Source organism: Leopardus geoffroyi, chromosome C1, assembly GCF_018350155.1.
Source record: "Leopardus geoffroyi isolate Oge1 chromosome C1, O.geoffroyi_Oge1_pat1.0, whole genome shotgun sequence".
In the NCBI taxonomy this organism is placed as follows: domain Eukaryota; kingdom Metazoa; phylum Chordata; class Mammalia; order Carnivora; family Felidae; genus Leopardus; species Leopardus geoffroyi.
The window spans coordinates 187,312,828-187,336,284 of record NC_059328.1 but is presented as its reverse complement, the minus strand read 5'-3'; the positions used below and the strand labels follow the sequence as shown (position 1 = coordinate 187,336,284).

The 23,457-nt window shown below is 35.6% G+C and overlaps 1 protein-coding gene and 1 pseudogene across 13 annotated transcripts in view; one reads left to right on the top strand and one right to left on the bottom strand.

Annotated features, from left to right (window-relative positions):
• Positions 1 to 23,457, top strand: part of FAM126B (family with sequence similarity 126 member B) — a 93,109-nt gene that overhangs the window by 28,553 nt on the left and 41,099 nt on the right. For 8 of the 13 annotated variants that reach the window (XM_045480699.1, XM_045480693.1, XM_045480695.1 and 5 more), the window contains 3 exons: positions 3,680 to 3,779; positions 17,562 to 17,648; positions 18,782 to 18,883. In XM_045480699.1, the coding sequence (XP_045336655.1) occupies positions 17,598 to 17,648; positions 18,782 to 18,883 (153 nt within the window). In that variant the 5' untranslated portion in view covers positions 3,680 to 3,779; positions 17,562 to 17,597. Of the gene's footprint in view, positions 1 to 3,679; positions 3,780 to 17,113; positions 17,212 to 17,561; positions 17,649 to 18,779; positions 18,884 to 19,864; positions 19,921 to 23,457 lie in introns of those variants that run through there. The other 5 variants (XM_045480700.1, XM_045480692.1, XM_045480696.1 and 2 more) reach the window with 3 other exon arrangements.
• Positions 17,008 to 17,372, bottom strand: LOC123596929 (annotated as a pseudogene).

The following is a 23,457-nucleotide window of genomic DNA, read 5'->3' as shown; positions in this document are numbered from 1 at the left end:
ATACTTTAAAGTTTTTTTTTTTTTTTAATGTTTATTTATTTTGAGAGAGAGTCCATGTACATGTGCGTGTGTACCGGGGAGGGGCAGGCAGAAAGAGAGGGAAAGGGAGAAAAAAAACCCAAGCAGGCTCTGCATTGTCAGCCCAGAACCCAACATGGGGCTCCATCGAACACATGAACCGAGAGCTCATGATCTGAGCTGAAACCAAGACTCGAATGCTTAACCCAACTGACCACCCAGGTGTTCCTCCTCCACCTTAGTTTTTTTTTTTTTTTTTTTTAATTTTTTTTTTCAATGTTTATTTATTTTTGGGACAGAGGGAGACAGAGCATGAACGGGGGAGGGGCAGAGAGAGAGGGAGATACAGAATCGGAAACAGGCTCCAGGCTCTGAGCCATCAGCCCAGAGCCCCACGCGGGGCTCGAACTCCCGGACCGCGAGATCGTGACCTGGCTGAAGTCGGACGCTTAACCGACTGCGCCACCCAGGCGCCCCTCCACCTTAGTTTTTAAAACAAGCATCATGCTTGATTATTTTTTAAGTTGATTTATTTATTTTGAGAGAGACAGAGACAGCATGAGTGGGGGAGGAGCAGAGAGAGAGGAAGACAGAGAATCCCAAGCAGGTTCCATACCGTCAGCACGGAGGCCAGTCAGGGGGCTTGAACTCATGAAACTGCGAGATCATGACCTGAGCCAAAGTCGGATGCTTTAACTGACTGAGCCACCTAGGTGCCTCTACCTTAATTTTTAAAGGATATTTTTGCTGGTTATGTAAAGGATATTTACTATATTCTAGATTGGCAGTTATTTTCTTTTGTCCTTTTAACTATCATTCTGTTATATACTGGTTTCTTTTGTTTCCGTTGAGAAATTTGCTGTCAATCTTACTGTTTCTTTGAAGGTCAGCTGAATTTTTTTCTATGCTTTTTATATGAATTTTTTCTTTTTTCACTCATTCATTTTATAGTTTGATGATGATTTCCTGGGTATGGTGTTCTTTGAGTATATTCTGCTTGGAGTTGGCAGAGTGTCTTGAATCCCTGAATTGATTTCTTTCATCAGTTTTGTAAAACTGTTATTCTTTGAATATTGCTTATATCTGTTTCTGCTCTTGTCTGGAACCTTGGTTGTATGTATACTGACATTTTGAGCATATCTTCCATTTATCTTAAGCCTTTCCTCCAACTTTTCCCCTCTCTCTAGTCTTCTTTCTTCTTTCCTACTTTCTTTCTCATGTTATAGTTTGGTATTTTTTACTGACTTACCTTCTTTTTTTTTTTTTTTAACATTTATTTATTTTTGAGGCAGAGAGAGACAGAGCATGAACGAGGGAGGGGCAGAGAGAAAGGGAGACACAGAATCGGAAGCAGGCTCCAGGCTCTGAGCCATCAGCCCAGAGCCCGACACGGGGCTCGAACTCATGGACCGTGAGTTCGTGACCTGAGCTGAAGTCGGACGCTTAACCGACTGAGCCACCCAGGCGCCCCTTACCTTCTAATCCTATAGTCTGCTGTGTCCAGTTTGCTATAAAACTAATATATTGAGTTCTTAATTTCATATATATTGTATTTTTCAGTTTTAGAATTTACATTTTTTTTATATCCTAATTCACTGGTGAAATTTTCTACCTCATCAGTTTTGTCGATTTTTTGCTCTAGTACCTTATTCAGAATGATTGTGTTTTAATAGTATTCTGCTATAACACTACTTTTTTTAAGTTTATTTATTTTGAGAGAGAGAGAGAGAGCACGCGCGAGAAGGGAAGGGGCAGAGAGAGAGAGAGAATCCCAAGCAGACTCTACTGTCATCATGGAGCCTGACATGAGCCTGAATCCATGAACCAGGAGATCATGACCTGAGCTGAAACCAAGAGCCAGATGCTCAACTGACTAAGCCACCCAGGCACCCCCAGAATTATTTTAAATAGTTGTCCTTGTGTGTGAACTTTATTATTGGATCATCTGTGGATGTAGTTTTCTCTTAATTATTGGTCATGTTTTTGTCACTTAGTATATTTAGTAATTTTTGATTGTGTGCTAGACCTTGTATATGAAAGAACCGTAGAGGCTTCAAACAGTGTTACCTCCCTGACAGGGTCCCCCACCCTTTTTTTTTTTTTTCTGTTGCTCAAGTGGCTGAGGGGCTTATTACTTCCAATTCATCTATCAGGAGTTGAATTGTTCTGAACCTGTGCTAAAGTTTAATAAAACTCAGGTTTCCTATCTGTCGCCGTGTTTGTTTGTTTGTTTGTTTGTTTGTTTGTTTTTGCCCTTAAATTGAGAACCTAGTGAGTACCTGTATCCTTAACCCTGAAAGATTGTTGGAGAGTCATCTCTACAGAGATTCCCAGTATAGCTCTCAAGTCAGCCTGCTTATACTGCTTCAAAATCTGGCAATTGTCTTGGTGGCTCAAAATTCCCAAGGTACAAAAAGAGAGTTTCCTTGACATAAATGACCCTTCCCAAAGTATGACCATTTCTTGCGTATCTTTCCAGAGGTTTTCTCTTAGTCCTCGTCAAGGTTTTTCACCCACTGCAGAACTCATGAAATGAAAATCTTGCATGATAATCAATACATAAGAGATAAAAAGTCAGCTGCTATGGTTGGATTGGGAGGCTCTGACACATCTTTAGTTTGAAAAACATCAGAGACTTTGCAATGATCATATAACTTTACTCCAAGAGAATTTTATTGTGGTCTTATTTGTATTTTTTAAATCATATTTTGTTTATCAACATATTTTAAAATGTTGGTGTTTTAGATTTTAAAGTTGTGATACGATTTTGAATCAAAGTGGTAGAGTATAATGTGGTCAGCAGCTACTTAAAAATAGCTTCTACTTTCAGAGGAAAGTATACTTTTAGCAATTTGAAAAGTTTTCTCACTGATCAAAATAATTTTAATATGTTTTTGTACCAAAACTTCAAGTAATAGCATTTCCTGTGTTCTTTTTAAAAATGATAAAATTTTCAGTTCTGTGAAACTCATCCAAAATGATGATATAGCCATTGATACTTATTATTTAAGGTTGATGTTATACTGCATATTGAAATTTTAATGAGTGTGTGTGTGTGTGTGTGAGAGAGAGAGATATCACTGTAATGTGTTCCAAAAGTTGGATTAATGGAATTTTTGACTGAAAAGGACTGAATTTTATAGATTATTCAAGTGAAACTCCCTAATATTTAAGTCAGCTCCTCAAGGTCTTACAGGTAATTAATGGGAAATTTGAAACTAAAACTCAAACTTCATTTCTCTAAATCTGCTATTTAAAAAAAAAATTTTTTTTTTAACGTTTATTTATTTTGGAGACAGAGAGAGACAGAGCATGAATGGGGGAGGGTCAGAGAGAGGGAGACACAGAATCCAAAACAGGCTCAAGGCTCTGAGCTGTCAGCACAGAGCCCGACGCGGGGCTCGAACTCACGGACCGCGAGATCATGACCTGAGCTGAAGTCGGGTGCTTAACTGACTGAGCCACCCAAGCGCCCCTGCTATTTTTTAAATTTGGTTTAATGATGGTATACAAGTGTATGCTGGTCATTATAGAAAGCTTTTTAATCCCTAATTATTTTTAAAAATAGATAAATTGTATTATAAATGTTTCATCAAAATTGTTTTTTATTTCATGAGAATATTATCTTAATATTTCAGTTTTTTAATTTTTATTTTTATAGAGCTGGAAAATATTGAAGTCTCAACAAATGAATTCCACACTTGAATTCTGCCGCATTCCTATGCCACCTCCTCCTTTAGAAAACTGATCTTAGAACAGAGGTAAAATTATGAAATTTAACTTTTTAAAAGTTAAAGAATTTTTCCATACAATTAGACATGTTGGAATTTTTGGTCATCTTTGGTGGGTAGCTTCTATTTATTTAGCAATTTTACCTAAGAGACTTGAAATAATCACATCTTAATTACTGCCTTTGAGTTTTACTTTTGAAATACTTTTTAATAGTTTTTAGTAGTTGTGTCTTTTAACCTTCTTGTTGCCTAAATCTTTACAGTTACTGAATAATTGAATTTACTCATCATAATTGTATTATGTAACTACATTGAGATCAGTGCTGTCCAATAGAATTTCTGTGATGATGTCTGTGTTCTTTATCTGTGTTCTCCAGTATGGCTGCATGTAGCTACTGAGCACTTGAAATGTAGCTAGTGCAACTAAGGAATTGAGTCTTTAAATTTTATTTTTGTTTATTTTATTTTATTTTATTTTATTTTATTTTATTTTATTTTAATTTAAATAGCTATATGTGGCTAGTGGCTACCATATTGAATGGTGCAGCTTTAGGGTTTTTTTTAGAGAAGTTGATATTTACAATAAATGCACACCTTGAGTACTCAAATTTCAGATTTATACCTTGAAATATTGTTATAGTTGTTGGCCTAGTTTGAAAATTTGCAGTAGCAAAAACCATTTTTTATGATTTCATATGTTTCCCTGATAATTGTATAGCTTTGTTTATCCAGTAAACCCTAGAGAGCAGTTACCATAATTCGTTTTTCTCACTGATGTGTTAACTTATTTAATCTTAAAAAAACAAAAAAACAAAACTTTGACATAGGTACTTACATTATCTCCCTTTTATAAATGAGGAATTTGAGGCCATAAATTAGTGGAGTAGTTTTTCCACAGATGCATAGCTGGTAGGTCATGGAACTGGAATTTGAACTCAGGCAGTCTAGAGCCAGACCCCCATACTCTAACCATTAGGCTGTACTGCCTCTTATAATCTGATTCTTTATAAATTGACAATTTCCGAAAAAGATACATGCTGTCAGCTAAGACACAATTTCTGCCTGTGTAGGCCATGGAAAGCTTATTGTACTTGGATGAGTACAGTGAGTTTGCTTCCTGGCAAGTAGTTATTGACCTTCAGATCACGTTCCAGCAGTTTCTTATTTTGTTCATTATGTTGTATTCAGGGCTTGCTAATAAAGGTTGCCATTACCATGGCCATCAAAAAGATAATTATTTCCTGTGATGTCTTTTTACTTTGTTAGATAGTCTGAAAGTAAGGCAGTATGGGCCCAAATTGAGCTGCATGCTGGAATATCAGCTTGATTTTTGCTTTTAAGACTTTAATTTTTTTTTTTTTAATTTTTTTTTTCTCAACGTTTTTTTATTTATTTTTGGGACAGAGAGAGACAGAGCATGAACGGGGGAGGGGCAGAGAGAGAGGGAGACACAGAATCGGAAACAGGCTCCAGGCTCTGAGCCATCAGCCCAGAGCCCGATGCGGGGCTCGAACCCACGGACCGCGAGATCGTGACCTGGCTGAAGTCGGACGCTTAACCGACTGCGCCACCCAGGCGCCCCAAGACTTTAATTTTTTTAAAGTAATCTCTAGACCCCACGTGGGGCTTGAACTCATGATCTTGAGATCAAGAGTCTCCTGCTCTACCTACTGAGCCAGGCAGGCATCCCTTGATTTTTGCTTTTAAATATACTTTCTATATACCAGATAATGGGATGGGTATAATATACAGTGGAAAAAATCTACAGAATTATACATTGCCTGGTTAAATAAAAGGGAAACTTTTAGTACATTTATAACTACGTTCACAGCTACCTCCAGATACTAAGGTACTGAGAATAGTTTAGGAAATCCATATTTACAAAATTTCTCTGTAACCAGCACTATTCTGTTTTTCAAATGAAGGTACTTGAATATTTTTAGGATTTTAGATATAGTAAGTAAAACTAAAGCCCAAAGGATTTAACTGATTTGTCCAAGGTCATATAAGCAGTGTGGTTCACTGATTCAACAAATACACAGAAGTACCTGCCATTAAGTCCAGATACCATAGTATGTTTGTTAGCTTTGAGTATATAGTGAATACCCAAATGTGACCAAAACAGAAAGGGACCATTTTCATATAACTTAATAATCTTATAGGGAAGATAGATAATAAGTAATAAGATCTAAGAAGCCAGGTATAAAATCCAAAGCTCTAGGAAGGAAATGAACCATATTTGTTGGAATGGAAAGTAGTAGAGTAGGGAGAAAGGGATGCTATTTAGATGAAGTGTTGAAGAAAGGCTTGCCGAGACTAACAGGATTGGAAGAAGACAGCTATTTGTATAGCAGTAGTAAGACAGCATTCTAGGCTGGAAAGAATCCCTGGGGTGAAGGGGTGCATGAAGTTACAGAAAAACTTAAGAGTATGGCCAGGACATAGAAAGCTGTGGGGAGTAGTATGAGCTACAAGAAAGGGGACAAGGTACATTTTTCAACCGTAGGTTTTGGAATAGGCATTAAGTTAAAATCCTAGTTTTACCAGTTCAACTGTGTTACCTTGTGTGGGTCATTTGACCTAATTTACACATTAATTTTCTTATCTATTAGTTGGGAATAACAGAGATTATTTTATAGTACCATATATAGTGTCAGGAAAATGAAGTATATAATACTTGTAGCAAACATTTATAGTGTTTACTTGTGATAAGAATTCTTTTTTTTTTTTTAAGTTTATTTTTATTTATTCTGAGAGAGAGATAGAGAGCAAGTGGAGGAGGGGATGAGAGAGGGGAGAGAGAGGAAATCCCAAGCAGGCTCCACGCTGTTAGTGCAGAGCCCAGTGTGGAGCTCAAACTCATGAACCATGAGATCAAGCCACCAGGTGCCCTGATAAGAACTATTCTAAGTACACAATAATTATATGAAATAAGTACTGTGCTGCTGTTATCCTTCTTTTTGAAACCAGAGAAATGAGGCACAGAGGGTTTAAGTAAGCTAGTAAGGGGGTCACTGTAGCAAGTGAGTACCCTTAAACTTAGACAATCTGGCTCCAGAGTCCATGCTCAGAGTGGGTCCTGGTAATCCCTTAAGTGGGTTTGTGAGGTCAAAATTGTTTTTTATATTAATACTAAGACAGTATTTGCTGCCTTCATTGTCATTCTCTGATGAATACACAGTGAAGTTTTTCAGCAACAGATTGAATGCGGAAGTAATTATGAGAGTTGCAAAAAAAAAAAAAATGTAAAACAACAAATACTACTCTTCTCACCAAATTTGCTTTTGTTTGGGAAAAATAAAATTTCACTTTAAAACATGTCAAAACCCCACTGTGTTAACATGTAATGGGCTTATTTTTTTTAATGAGTTAATAAACTTTTTAAATGTAGGAGTGAAAGGGGGTTCTGAGGCAAAAAGTTGATTTGCTGCTCTAACCCACTAGATTCTGCTTTATTAATCAGATAAATTATAGAAAACAACTGATACAATGTTCATACTTGATAGGCTCACTAGTAATTTACTTTTTTTTTTAATTTGTTTTAACGTTTACTTATTTTTGAGAAAGAGAGAGAGAGAGAAAGAGCATGAGCGGGGAAGGGGCAGAGAGAGAGAGGGAGACACAGAATCCAAAGCAGGCTCCAGGCTCTATGCTGTCAGCACAGAGCCCGAAGCGGGGCTTGAACCCATGAACCGCGAGATCCTTTATTCATTTATCATTTCAGTTAATACCAGTAGCACCATATTGAGGTAAATTTTTTTATTAAAATTTTTTTTAATGTTTGTTATTTTTGTGTTACGTTTTTAATTGAGTTTCCATCTGTAAATTGTTGCTTAAAATGTCTATAAAATATCACAGTATAATATAGCTTTGCAGTGAATAATGGTCTCAGCCGAAGATTGCCTGACATGTGCCAATTAATTCAGAGAAAATTTGCCAGATCCCTCAGTCTCTAATTTCAAACCCGGACAAGGTTGATATTCCTGTTTGATGCATTTGGGAGAATATCTACCTGTCAAACGTTTCTGGGTGCTTTTTAAAGAAACTATCAACTTCCAACCATATTTAATTTGGAAAAATAAAATTATTAAGCTTAATCACATGGAAAAAGCAGGCAGAAATCTCAGGTTTTGGCTAAAAATAAAAACTGTCATTACTGCAGGTGCTAAATAATTGAGTTCATGAGATAAGTAACTAAATCAATAGATGTTTGAGTACCTGTTATGTGCCTCACACTTGAGATATAGAACCTTCTCTGTGAAGTACGGATTCTAGTGGGAAAGACAGACAATAATAAGTAAACAAATAAGATAATTATGATTTTGCTAACTGCTATGAAGGAAACGGACAGAATGATAGGGGATGGAAGGAAGAGGAATTTGGGGAGCCAATTTAAATATAGTAAGTAGAGGGAGCTTCTCTGAGGAAGTGACATTTGAACTGAGTCTAATCCAGACATAAAGAGAGGGCTGGGAGAGTGTGCCTTATGGCTAGTAGAACAAAGATGTCCAGAAGCATAAAGCATAATTTAAATTTTTTTTAATGTTTATTTATTTTTGAGACAGAGAGAGACAGAGAATGAGCAGGGGAGGGGCAGAGAGAGAGGGAGACATAGAATCTGAAACAGGGTCCAGGCTCTGACCTGTCAGCACAGAGCCTGATGCGGGGCTCAAACTCATCAACTAAGAGATCATGACCTGAGCCGAAGTCAGATGCTCAACCGACTGAGCCACCCAGACACCACAGCATAAAGGATAATTTAAAAAGTCATATGTGATTATATGGATAAGCTTATGTTCTTGTCCTTTAGTTAAACATTTTTTCATTTTAATAAAGGTTTGTTTCTTATTTTCTACTTAAATTTGTTACTGAACAAATTACAGTCTTAAAATTAGTAGTATTGTAGAGTTGAAGAAATATGGTGGTATTTGGTTTTAATTATTAACACCACTGAATTTCTGTATTTAAAAGTATTACGTGGACTCTTGGGTGGCTCAATGGGTTAGGCGTCCGACTTTGGCTCAGGTCATGATTTTGCGGGTTCGTGAGTTCAAGCCCCGTGTCGGGTTCTGTGCTGACAGCTCAGAGCCTGGAGCCTGCTTCTTATTCTGTGTCTCCCTCTCTCTCTGCCCCTCCCCCATTCATGCTCTGTCTCTCTCTGTCTCAAATATAAATAAACACTAAGAAAAAAAAAAGTTAAAAAAGTATTACCTTGCAGTCATTTTAAAAATAGTATTGGTAGAAAAAAAAAATAGTATTGGTAGAAACTAAAGTGATTTGATAAACAAATTTGTTGTTACAGAAGAGATTAGATAGGGATTTAAAATAATGAGTTTAACCTGAATGTGAGACTTTCTCTTTTTTTTTCTGAAGGATTACTTGGGGAGCTTTTTAAAATATGTATTCCAGGCTCTATATCAAATAGGGATTCTGATGCAATATATATCAGATAAAAAGATTTGTGGGGTTTTTTTGAAAATAATATTTGGGTTTCTTTTTTATTTTAAAAGCAGTTGATGTTCTTTGTAGAGAATTGGAAAAAAATATTAATTTTAGTTGCTTTTCCTTGCCCTTTTCTATAAAGCAGTAGCATACATTTTAAAAATCTTCTAATCCCTTGTAGTTAGCAAAAACATAACTTACTAGTTTATAAATTTTTCCTAAAACATAGAAACCTGGATTTAAACCATTTTTATATTTTAAGTATTTATGTTAAAAACTTTTTCATTTTGGGGGCACCTGAGTGGCTCAGTCAGTTGAGTGTCTGACTTCAGCTCAGGTTATGATCTCAAGGTTCGTGGTTTTGAGCCCCATATCAGGATCTGTGTTGACAACTCACAGCCTGGAGGCTGCTTCAGATTCTGTGTCTCCCTCTCTCTCTGCCCCTTCCCGGCTCATGCCGTGTCTCTCTCTGCCTCTCAAAAATGAATAAACATTAAAAAAAAATTTTTTTAGGGGCGCCTGTGTGGCGCAGTCGGTTAAGCGTCCAACTTCAGCCAGGTCACGATCTCGCGGTCCGGGAGTTCGAGCCCCGCGTCAGGCTCTGGGCTGATGGCTCAGAGCCTGGAGCCTGTTTCCGATTCTGTGTCTCCCTCTCTCTCTGCCCCTCCCCCGTTCATGCTCTGTCTCTCTCTGTCCCAAAAATAAATAAACATTGAAAAAAAAAATTAAAAAAAAAAAAAAATGTTTTTAAGTTGCTCATTTTGACTTTTTAAAGTTTATTTTTGTGTAATAATAGCTAGTTAGAAAACACAGTGAAGGGGCTGCTGAGTGACTCAGTCAGTCAAGGATCCAACTCTTGATTTCGGTGCAGATCACAATCTCATGGTTCTTAGGATTGAGCCCCGCATTGGGTTCTGCGCTGACATTGCGGAGACTGCTTGGGATTCTCTCTCTCTCTCTCTCTCTCTCTGCCCATCCCTAGCTCTCTCTAAATAAATAAACTTAAAAAAAAATAATGAAAAATAACCACAGTCACAAAATAATATAAACCATACAGGAATCAACTTAATTGGAAATGTGTTGACCTACGTGAAGAAAAAATAAAATTTATATTAAGATGTATAGAAGAGGATTTTTAATAAAGAGCAATGCCATGCTTCTGTATGGGTTAACTCAATGTTGTGGAGATGTGATTTGGAATTAATTTGTAAACTCCTATGAGAATGGAGAGTAGGAAAGAAACTTATCAATATAATTCTAATATTCCTCTGGAAGAAAGAAGCAGGCAATAATAAACACATTTTTTTTTTAATTTTTTTTTTTTTTCAACGTTTACTTATTTTCGGGACAGAGAGAGACAGAGCATGAACGGGGGAGGGTCAGAGAGAGAGGGAAGCACAGAATCGGAAACAGGCTCCAGGCTCTGAGCCATCAGCCCAGAGCCTGACGCGGGGCTCGAACTCACGGACCGCGAGATCGTGACCTGGCTGAAGTCCGACGCTTAACCGACTGCACCACCCAGGCGCCCCAATAATAAACACATTTTTAGGAAAAAGAATCTCTGTACAAGAAGGGACTTGGAATATTTTTTACTAAGCTACAGTAATTAAAACATTATAGTCCTGGTGCAAAATTAATGGGAAAGTAGCTCAGAAATAGTTCCAAATGTATGTAAGACTTTTTGTATGTGACAAAAATAGCATTTCAAGTAACTGAGGAAAAACTGGACATAAAGTATATTAGAACAATTTAGAGCTGTCAGGAGAAGAACATTTGTTAGATCTTAATCTCATATCACATTCTAAAGTAACTTCCAGATTGTTTAAACTATAAATGTCATTTCTAATTTTAGAAGATTCACACTTAACTAAACAAGCAGAGCGATTTTTAAAATATAATAACATATATCGTGGTATCTTATACATCACAGCATTTTGTGTATAAAATCTTTAATGTTTTGGCAATAGGTATGAATGTTGATACTAATTTTTATTATCTTAGTTTTAAAAGTCATGTATATCATATTAATAAATGCAGGAAAATTAAAGCCTTTGTATTTAGATTTATTTAGATATTTTCATGCTGAGGTATTAGCTTTATAAGTAGAGTAGGGAGAAATTATTCTGTACATGTGACAGTCATGTGCTTTAAAAATACATGATTGGGGGCACCTGGGTGGTTCAGTTGGTTAAACGTCTGACTTTGGCTCAGGTCATGATCTCACAATATGTGAGTTTGAGCCCTGCATTGGGCTCTGCTCTGACGGCTCAGAGCCTGGAACCTGCTTTGGATTCTGTATCTCTCTCTCTCTCTCTGCCCCTCTCCTCCTTGAGCCCTGTCTCTTTCTCTATCTTTCTCAAAAATAAACATTAAAAAAAAGATGGAGTATGGTTTTGAGAGTTTATTTATATTTGGATATACTATCAATAATATTTATATCCTGTGACCTTAAAATTTCAAATCCAGTTTTTACAAGTGATACTACAGAAAAGAACAGAAAATACATAAATAAGTATGAAGATGTTCATTGCAGCATTTTTTTTTTTTTTTGTAATATAGGAAAATTGAAAACCTATGTGTTTATCAGTAAACTATTAAATGGTAAGTTTTGGGCTTAATTGCTCTGTGGCTGTTAAAAAGAATGAGATCTATAGGTCTTCCATATTTTTAGCAACTGAAAAAAGCATATTGTAGAAAACTATATCTGATGAACATGTGACTATAAACTATATACATGCACTTATATATAAACATGCATATACATAAATATATATTTGAAAGAAAAATAAATACCAGATGGTTGACTCTGTTTAATCTTCATGGGTAGGATAGATAGTTGGGATTTCCTTTTTTTTTTTCTTTACATACATATACTATTTATAATATTTGAACATTATTTAATAATTGACTATCAACCATTAATTCATATTTGTAGCTAAATATATTTGTAAAATTATAAAGATAACAGTTGATATGCAGGGCAGAAATCGCTTTTTAATTTTCCAGGAAATAAAAAATTAAAATCAGTTGAAATCCGGCAATACAGATACAGGAGTTTTTTTAAGTTACAATTTGTTTATTGGAAATCAGTCCTTGGTGTCACCACTACAATGAAATTATGCTTTTCTTCCTTACATGGTAATAAATATATCAGAAGTATTTACCTTCTTTTCTGGAGTACTCTTCAAAGAGGATGTAAAATTCTGTTTTTCTTCTTAATCTTGTGGTCCATTGAGCTCATTAGAAATGATAAAGTGGTAGGAAGAAGATGCTATAAATTATATTAACAAAGCAGCCCCTTTTGTTTATATCTTCATAAGAGACTTGAGGAAAGGAAATACTAAAGGGAGATGAAGATATTAGAATTTATACTTAAATTATTTTCTAAGAAACTAATGGAGGTTTTGTTTTAATATACTAAATTTGATGCTTAATAAAAATGTAACCTGGGGCACCTGGGTGGCTCAGTTGGTTAAGCGTCTGACTTAATCTCAGTTCAGGTCTTGATTTGAGGATTGTGAGCTCAAGCCCTGTGTTGGGCTCCAGGCTGGGCGTGAAGCCTATTTAAAAAAAAAAAAAATGTAACCTAGCTTACTTATTTTTCAGGTACTTTGTAAGTCAAAAACATTTCTTTAAAATTTTTTTTTAATGTTTATTTATTTCTGAGACAGAGAGAGACAGAGCATGAGTGGGGGAGGGGCAGAGAGAGAGGGAGACACAGAATCAGAAGCAGGCTCCAGGCTCTGACCTGTCAGCACAGAACCTGACGTGGGGCTCAAACTCATAAACCGTGAGATCATGACCTGAGCTGAAGTTGGTCACTCAACTGACTGAGCCACCCAGGCTCCCCAAAAACATTTTTATTCTCAGTAGCTGTTCAGGTATTTTAGTTTCCAGAGACTTGGTAGGAATTCTCAGAGCAAATGCTGTGGCAAGACTGAAATTTCTTTAGTCTTCATACTATTGGGAAATTTGTAGCTAGATGTGAAAAGGATACTAGCCCTCTCTCTGCATTGTAGCCAGGTGAGCTTTTCAAACCTTGAATCTTATAATCCATCTGCCTAAAATCCTTAGTCACTTTCTATGCTTAAGGCAGACTGTAAATTCCTATTTATACCATCTGGGCCATGCCTACCTTTCTACACCCTCAACGTTTGTCCCTTGCTTTTTGGTCACTTGGATCTTCTTTCAGATTTCCTGTGTTTTCTTCTTGCCACAGGGCCATTATATACGCTGTTCCCTCTTTCGAGAATGCTCTTTTCCTAATTCTTTAATTCTACTGATCTTTGTTATCTCACCTTAACTGTTGCCTTAGAGAAGTCTTCTTTGATTCCCTCATCAATGTTAGGTTCCTTTTATTATGCTTTTGTGTGTCATGACTTCTTATTCTTCATCTCTTTGCAAAAATGCATTTAGTTTTCTGTACTAGATAAATGCTTCATTATAGTGACTTTCCATCTGGTTTTATCATTGTATTACCAGCTCCTAGCATAATGGCTGTCATTGTTGGTGTTTAAGAAATACTTATGGAATGGATCAATGAATTTCTGACTAAATCTTGCCTTTGCTTTAAAGTCGTCTCCTGGAGTTCTGAGCAGCTTTCAGAGGCAACTACCTTAGGGTATTTAGACAATTGTTCATAAACATTTTTTATTGAGGTATAATTTATGTAGAGTCAGAGGTACATTAATCATAGTTCTGTCATGGAATCCATTTTTAGGTGAAGAACGAGGTTTCAAAAGGTAGTACCACTTAAATGTTGTTTAAAAGGAAAAAAGGGAATTCTGACATTGATTTGAACAATCATCATAATAAATGTGGGAACCTCACAAAATTACTTCTTTGAAGGCCATTGTCATTTGGATGTATGGCTGTGCTATATTTTGTGAAGGTTTTTTTTTAATTAATTATTTAGACCTTATTTATTTTAGTTTTTTATTTTAATTTACATCCAACTTAGCATATAGTACAATGATGATTTCAGGAGTAGATTCCTTAGTGCCCCTTACCCATTTAGCCCATCCCTCTCCCACAACCCCTCCAGTAACCCTCATTTTGTTTTCCATATTTATGAGTCTCTTCGGTTTTGTCCCCCTCCCTGTTTTTATATTATTTTGTTCCCCTTCCCTTATGTTCATCTGTTTTGTCTCTTAAAGTCCTCATATGAGTGAAGTCATATGATTTTTGGCTTTCTCTGACTAATTTCAGTTAGCAAAATACCCTCCAGTTCCATCCACGTAGTTGCAAATGGTAAGATTTCATTCTTTTTGATTGTCGAGTAATACTCCATTATATATATACACCACATCTTCTTTATCCATTCATCCATCGATGGACATTTGGGCTCTTTCCATACTTTGGCTATTGTTGATAGTGTAATTTTATTTATTTTGAGAAAGAGCAAGCGAGGGGGGGGCAGCAAAAATGGGGGACGGACAGAGAGCGAGAGACCAAGAATTCCAAGCAGCACAGATCCCACTGTGAGGCTCAAGCTCACAGACTGGCGATCATGACCTGAGCTGAAACCAAGAGTCGGATGCTTAGCCGACTGAGCCACCCAGGCTCCCCTGTGAAGTTATGTTTTAACAGTCTTATTTCTTCAGCAAGAGTTTGTAACTTGAGTGTCCATGTCTATTAATGAGCTTTAGTTGATCTGAACTCCCAGAAATTATTTGCAAAATTGTGTATGTATGGGTATTGTGTTTATCTTTTTATGTAGTGTTTATTAATCCTTTTTTTCTGAAATTTTATTATGGAACATTTCAAACTTATAATAAAGTAATGATATTAGTGTAATAAAACATATATACCAGTTATTCAGCTTGAATGGTTATTAATTCATAGCCAGTCATATTTCATCTATACCTAATTAGCTTTCCTTCTTTGACTCCTCCTGCTCCTGCTCCTGTCCTGATTGATTGATTGATTATTTATTTATTTATTTTTATTTTTGAGAGAGAGAGAGAGCGCTAGCGCAAGCAGGGGGAGAGGGGCAGAGGGAGAGAGAAAGATCCCAAGAAGACTCCATACTCAGCACCGAGCCTGACGTGGCGCTCAATCCCACGACCCTGGGACCATGACTGAGCTGAAATCAAGAGTTGGGCACTCAGCTGACTGAGCCACCCAGGTGCCCCTGCCCTGATTATTTTAAAGCAAGTCTCTGACACATTTCACCAGTAAATATTTCAGTATGTAACTTTAAGAAACAAGCAGTATTAAAACAAAAAACAAAAAAAAAAACCCAACCTAACTATAATAGTTATCAAATATAAAAATAACCTATGATAATTCCTTAATTTTATATCATCAAATAACCAGTCGTGTTCTGCTTTCTCTAGTTGTATCATACACTTTTTAATTGTTTGAATCGGAGTCCAAGAAAGATTCATATGTTGGTTATTGATTTTTTTTAATCTGTTAGGTTTTCCTACTATCTTTTTTCCCTAGAAATTTATTTGACTAAATTCATCAGTCTATCTTAACAGCATTTGCTATTTGAAAGTAAAGGAAATGCCTTACTCCTAACAGCATTTGCTATTTGAAAATAAGGGGAATGTCTTACTCCTCTTCATACTCCTTCCTTACATCGTACTTGATATAGTGCATTATAGAGAGACATTAAAAAGTCCTTTCGGAATTGAAGGGGGAGAATTAGAAAATCTGATTCCTTTTTATAGGGACAAATTTAATGTGAAATTTGACACACTTTTAGGAAATACTATCTTTTAATAAAGAAACTTATTTCAGGGGCGCCTGGGTGGCTCAGTCGGTTAAGCGGCCGACTTCGGCTCAGGTCATGATCTCGCGGTCCGTGAGTTCGAGCCCCGCATCGGGCTCTGTGCTGACAGCTCAGAGCCTGGAGCCTGTTTCAGATTCTGTCTCTCCCTCTCTCTGACCCTCTCCCGTTCATGCTTTGTCTCTCTCTGTCTCAAAAATAAATAAACGTTAAAAAAAAAAAAAAGAAACTTATTTCAGTTGCTTTGAAGACAGTATTCTCCCCTCAAAGAAGTTCTTTATTTTTTCTAGTTCTTAGCTTTTTTCTTTTTTTCAGTGCTTATTTAGTTTTGAAAGAGAGACAGAGTGTAAGCAGGGAAGGGGCAGAGAGGCGGAGACAGAAGATCCAAAGCAGGCTCTGGGCAGACAACAAAGAGCCCTATGCAGGGCTTGAACTAACAAACTGTGAGACCATGACCTCTCTCGAAGTTGGACGCTTAACCTACTAAGCCACCCAGGTGCCCCTAGCTCTTACTTTTTGAGCCTTTAAATTAAATTAAAATCCAAGACCTTTTCATTGTCTTTCTCACTTTAAAAATAATATAGGCTGTTTTAATTTTTTTCTGTAACTCAAGAGTTACACATAATTAGAATATCCTCAGTATTCCTTACCTCAGAGGTAAACACTTAAAAGAGTTTAGTGGATATATTCATCCAGGCTTTTTTCACATTTTATTTAGTTTTTTAATGGAATTATAGTTCACATAATTGTACAACTTGCTTTTTCTACTTGGATATTTTTCCATTATAGAAAAAATATAAATCTACCTTCTTTAAAGCCCTTATTTGTATAAACATTTATAATCAGTGTGCTGAATATATGACCCTTGATTTTTAGCTTTTCTATATTTGTCATTTATAATCTGTCACATGGTTTGTTGTATGAAATGTAACTTAATTCCAATTGTATATTTGGCAGAAGCTCTAAGCATAGACTATTCATTTGTCTTGGGTAATGTGCAGTTTGATTTTACTCAGTAAAGTTGTTTTTTGGTTTTGGTTTTGTTTTATCACAAATCTGTTTAGTGGAATAGTTTCTTACTCATCCTGAGTCTGGGTGCTTTAAGGGCTTCTGTCTGAAGGAGCATCCTTCTATAAGCCTTGCTTTTCCTCCTGTAGGCTGGCAGAGGACAGTGGAACAGCCAACACACAAAACAACCATTTGTGCATGGCTAAAGATGGTGGTGATTTTGTAGCATCCTGGGCACTTCACATCCATGAAGTAGGAGTTGGGGCTCTGCACCAGGTGTTTCTTCTTGTACTTCTCTTCTCTTCCAGGACAGGTGGAGGAGGTCCTTCACAAGGGGCATGTTCTTGTGAGGAAGTATAAACTTGTTTTTGCCACTTTGAAATATATTTCTTGGGGAAAATATAAAAGTATTAGGAAAAGAAGTTTCAAATATATCCCTGAAAATAGAATTTATTTCTTAAAAATAAGTTTTGTTTTAATTGAACTCTAGTCTAGAAGTAAGCCTTCTTATCTAAAATATATACAAAGTTAGTTTTTCTGTTAGTGAAAGGTGCACATCCTTTACCTTTGGTAGTTTCTTTAAGTACATGATGCCATCTTCAAGTTTGGTGCTGTTTTTCTTTCAGAGATAAAAAAAAAAAAGGACTAGAAGTTAGAAGAAGATGCTGGGATCTGAACGTGGTGTTGTGGAAGAATGGTTATCAGAATTCAAGGTAAATTGGATTGGTGATAAGAATGTATCATATGATTCTATATGTCCATAATTCAAACAGTGAATATGTGCTCTGGAGAAACCGAAACAAACGTTATGATATGAAGTGGAAATGGCAAAATACGAAATAATGTGTTTCTGTAATTGTAACTCTTTAAAAAGGCACTAAGGTGAATAATGGCTAGAAGGTAATATGGAAAAATAAAAAAGTTGTTAGGATTGATGAGGGGATATATCCATTTTTAAATATATTTAATAAAAAAGCAGAAGCTTCCAAGCTTTAATAAGGCACAGACATAGGATTTGTGTCTTATATTTTTATTTCCTGTAATTAAAAATCATTCATTGATTTTATTTAAAACTATATAACTTCTGAACACTAATAGAAATAAATGTTTCATAAGTATAAAATGCAAGAATAAAAATATATTCTAGGGGCGCCTGTGTGGCTCAGTCGGTTAAGCATCCAACTCTTTATTTCAGCTCAGGTCATGATCTCACAGTTCGTGAGTTTGAGCCCCACATCAGGCTCTGCACTAAGTGCCCTCTTTCCCTCCCCCAAAATAAATAAAACTTATTAAATTATATGTGTGTGTGTGTGTGTATTCTATACTTATTTTTTTTTAGACTAGGTTAGTTTTTTTGTTGTTGTTTTAGTGTTTTTATTTATTTTTGAGACACAGAGAGACAGAGCATGAGTAGGGGAGGGGCAGAGAGAGAGGGAGACACAGAATCCAAAGCAGGCTCCAGTCTCTGAGCTGTCAGCACAGAGCCCGACGCGGGGCTCGAAGTCCCAGACTGTGAGATCATGAAATGAGCTGAAGTCGGATGCTTAACTGACTGAGCCACCCAAGCGCCCCTAGAGTAGGTTAGTTTAAAGTGACCCTTTTCAGCAAATCTTGGTACGTGTGATTTCTAGTAATTTTTCATGGTTGACTAGTTAGAAGAACTGTACACTATAACGTCCTAACTTAATTTGTCTTATTAACTCTAATAATATCTCTTGTATTAATTATCTTTACTTTTCTTAATTGACTCTATCATAAATCTTTTCAAGAGAAACTGAGGTAAAATATATTTCCTGACTTCCCAAATACTAAGTTTGCTTTTGATTTCCTTTGATGTTTCTTTTAGGCGTTACCTGACACTCAGATCACCAATTATGCAGCAACTTTACACCGGAAAAAAACACTGGTCCCAGCCCTCTATAAAGTTATTCAAGATTCGAATAATGAGGTAGGAAAGCTTATAAGAAAAATAATTTCAACATAGTAAAGTGAAATATGTGTACTAAAACACATATGTAAGTTTTGTAGTTTTCCCTCCTCTTTTTTAAAATCCTTCTTATGGAACTGGAAAACTTTCTTTCTAGTGTTTTTCATTCTGATAGTTGCTTTGGCTTTCCCTTTCCCTTCCCTCTTTATATTTTTTAATGTTTTGACAGATTTGTTCCTGTTGAGGACTGTATGTTTTGAGTCTTGATCTGAGTGACCATCATCTCAATAGATTACTTATTAATTTGAAACTTTTCTCTGTTTCTGTTTGGGATGTTTCCTTTTCTAGAATCCAAATGTTAGCCTTACACTGATTCAGCTTTTTTTTAAGTATGTTTGCTGTTATTTTATTGACAGTGTGGAAGTGTGTATATTACTCTGATCAGTGAACTCAAACTGGTAACATGAAATGATGCTGCTAGTAAATTTAGCTTGAAAATGATTGGAGAAAGCACTATTTAGCCTAAATAGTTAAGATCAATAAACTTAGAGTAAGAGTTTCCTGTTATTCAGCTTTGTGATAGAAGAAGGAAAAAAAAATTCAGCTGTTGAATCTATATGTTAATTTATGCAAAATACACACATTATCTTTCCATTAACACAATAGTATGACATATAGTTTTTTCACCACTGGATTCATGTATGCTTTAAAATGAAAATGAGGGGCGCCTGGGTGGCGCAGTCGGTTAAGCGTCCGACTTCAGCCAGGTCACGATCTCGTGGTCCGTGAGTTCGAGCCCCGCGTCAGGCTCTGGGCTGATGGCTCAGAGCCTGGAGCCTGTTTCCGATTCTGTGTCTCCCTCTCTCTCTGCCCCTCCCCCGTTCATGCTCTGTCTCTCTCTGTCCCAAAAATAAATAAACGTTGAAAAAAAAAAATTATAAAAAAAAAAAATAAAATGAAAATGAAAGGAACACACAGGAAAGTAGCTTCTTATCTTCCCAGATACAGCCTCCAAGAGTGCCTCTGCTGTGTACTGGAGTGAGTTTGAAGAAGTTCAGGTAATCATCTCCTAACCAGCAGCTTAATTTAAAGTGCATCTTAATTTTTGTCCTACCACTAAAAGCTTGCTTTATTGACCTCTTTCTTTACTATCTCCTAAACTTGGATTGGCTCTCAGTTAGGCTTGCATCTGTTGCTGTTTATAGCAGCAATTGCAGGATTCATTTGCTTCTTTTTCTCTTGCTGTATATTTATGTTTTATAACTTTAGGTGTAGTAATGTATATATATTCATATCCTTTTTGGTTAGGAGTTTTCAAAATTCTGTTTGAATAATGAATGTGTGTTATTTCCTACCCCTTGTTTTGCACTGTCTTAACATTTAAGCTTTGCTTATTAAAATTTGTTTTATGCTTTCTCTTTACATTGTAAGCTCTTCATGAGCAGTGGTCATATAGTCTGTATTTGTTACTTCCCTAGAATCTAGTATATTATCATGTACATAATGAACACTTAGTAAATATTGATTAGAAGAATAGTGAAACACAAAATGAGATTCTAAAATGCTATCATTTTCATTAACACTCACAAGTATATAAAAAGGATTGGTTTCCTTTTTTATACTTTAGAAGCTCTGACATTAAAAAAAGCTATTCACATTACTTTATATTGTAATACTTCATAATAATGTATGAGACCTTATCATAGGTAGAATTGGAAAATTACAGCTTGAGAGATAAAAGCTCAACAGTAGTCATTATAATCAACCAGTTGCCAGAGCAGAGCTGTCTTTCCATCTTTTCTCCCGTCAGGTTATAAGGTTCTAACCATGTGGTCATATTTCAGAAAAGCAGAATGTAGAGCTCTATAGAATCTCAAACTAATTCTGGATTTCAGTTATAGAAGGAGGCCCCTTTTAGTCCTGATTTTATTGTATTCTGAAACATAACTGTTTTACTTAGTTAACAGGAAATTATTTCAGAAAATCGTCACATGCCACATATAATATTAATTGAAGCTTATGGTGATCTTACAGTTTTGCTTTAAAGACCTTAAAAGTTCTTAAGAAAGTGTATTTCCTAGTTTAGTATTACATATCATGGCCAACCTGTACTGCAGCTGAAATTTTAATCTCTACACCAAACATATTGCTTTATTTCTCATTTCCTTTGTTCTAGAGGTTTCTACACCAAACATATTGCTTAATTTTCCTCATTTCCTTTGTTCCTGATCCTGTAGTCACTCTTGCAGTTCTTCCCCTTCAGGAAGACCTCCATCTAATCGTTATGTTAACCCTATCACTTTTTCATGATTTGATTCCCTTTCCTTCTTCCTTCACATGGCTCACTTCTCTCTTTACCCAGCTAAATTTTCATAGGTCATTTCCTTGCAAACATTCTTAGCTCCTTTTCTTCTCATTCCATTCATTAGTTCTTTTTCTTTGGGGGAAAATCTCAACACTGGAAAAAATCCAGCCATCCATCTTCTTCAGGCCTGTACCTGAGCAGTAGAACATACTTGCAGAACACAGTTTTGTTGACTTTCTCCACTTTAAATGCAGGACTAAAAGGCTCAAGGTCACATAATACTGCCTTGCATTCTTGCTTTACTTTCTTGGTACACTGTCCCACTGCATTTTACACCTTCTCTTTCCTCATACTCTTACCCTCCTTTTCCTCATCACCAGCTTGCTTTCTGTGTCCTTAAAAAAGAAGAAGATAATTGGGAACTCTCATATTTTCCCCTTCCTATCTACCACTCTACCAGCTTTTCCACCTACATTCTTTTGCCTTTTCTGCTGTTCAGTGGATGAAGTGTCTCAGGTGGTATCAAAGTGTCTCTTGTACTTAGGCCTGGATCACATTCTCTGGCCACCTCAAAGATTGCTCCTGCAGTTATCCCTCCTCATTCCTTCATCATTGATTTCTGACCAAACTCCTCCTCCTCCCCATTTTTAAAACAAGCAGAGTAAAAATTTTGACAGCTCTGTATTTCTTTGCTATGCTTAGTTAAAATGTAGTCTCTTACATGCCATTGTGGTTCTTGCTACTGAGGAAGGGAAGTTAAGGTCTTTATAAAAGAAACGAATCATAATTGTACCATGGCAAATAAAATTGAGAGACAGCAATTCTGGAGTCTTTGACTAAAGAGGAAAACAGATTTAAAACATAGATATATATTTTTAATAAATACACTTATGAGAGCAGCAATCTTTAATTCCCCAAAAGAGCTTTTTTGTCAGTACTTTAAAAAGATACCAGCAGTTGACTATTTTCAGAAATTTATTACTTCATTATTGACACTACACGGAATATACTATTTGTAGTTAAATAATCCTCACCTCCTACTCTCAACCTTCATTCTAGTATAAGAAATGTGGGATAGTGGAAGCATCAACTTGGTGTTCGAAGACCTGAATTTTAAGTGTCTTCCTCCACCACTAACTTCTGTGACTTTGAGCAAATTGTCTGACTAGTCTAGACTTCTGTTTAAGGGGAGAATTGAAATTTTTTGAAGATTGTAAATATTATGACAGTGATTTCACATAATGGGCCTAGTAGTTACTAGACACGAGGGTGTACATGTGTGTGAACTTTTTTAGCTTTAAAGTCATTCCCTAAGAGCTAAGCTTAGCTCATCTAAATATATTAACTGTACAGTTAACATTGGGTTTGTTGATTTTTGATTTGCAATCCTGAAAGTAGTGACTTATTCTAGACGGTTAGGTTATTACAGACCTATATAACTTCATTCTAACAGATTTCCAAATGTATATGCATTATTTAATCATTCAGAAAAGAAGGTAGCATATAAATACTGAATGATTCATTTTAAAGCTAATATTAAATTTTAATTTAGACATTTTTTATAGTTTCTTGTCAATGTGTTATTTGCATTTTAAAATCATACCCAGTTTTGTGTGGTCTATAGTTATTTGAACAAAACTGTTTTAGATTGGCAGTACGTGATTAGGAAAAAGGGAGAGGTTTATTTAACCTGCTCATTTTCTTTAGTTTTCAAGGTGATAAAGATCTTCATAAGTCCTATTGTGTGATATCGTATGAAAAATTTAACACTAAAAAAGCTATTCCTATATTTTCAAAATCTTAAATATAATTAGTAGAATTTAAGTCAGTCTTAAAACATAAAAGTAATTCATTTGTTTTACTTGTATGTATGTAAAATATTAGCTAACATTTTGGATATCCAATTATTATATATTGCAAAATCCCTTTGTCTACTGAGTAGTATATAATTTTATTTAAATCATAATCTAAGTTGAGATTTAAAGTTTATTTCCAACAAGAGCATTTGAAGTTATTTTCTTTCAATAGAAACTTTTTAAAGTGGAGGATAGTAAGGGCTGATAATAATAGAAAAGGAAACTTAATATAAATGTAGTACATTGGTTAAATAATTATCTAACAAAGTTAATGGATTAGTGTATTGAAAAATAAGTTGATATTATATGGGCACAAAATACTTAAAGTTAGTAAATTGGTCAGTTTAATATATAGTCTCTGCATAAGTAGAGATTAAGGTTTAGGACACATTGATTCAAAATATGCAAAAATTAATACTGAAAATTTATTTTTT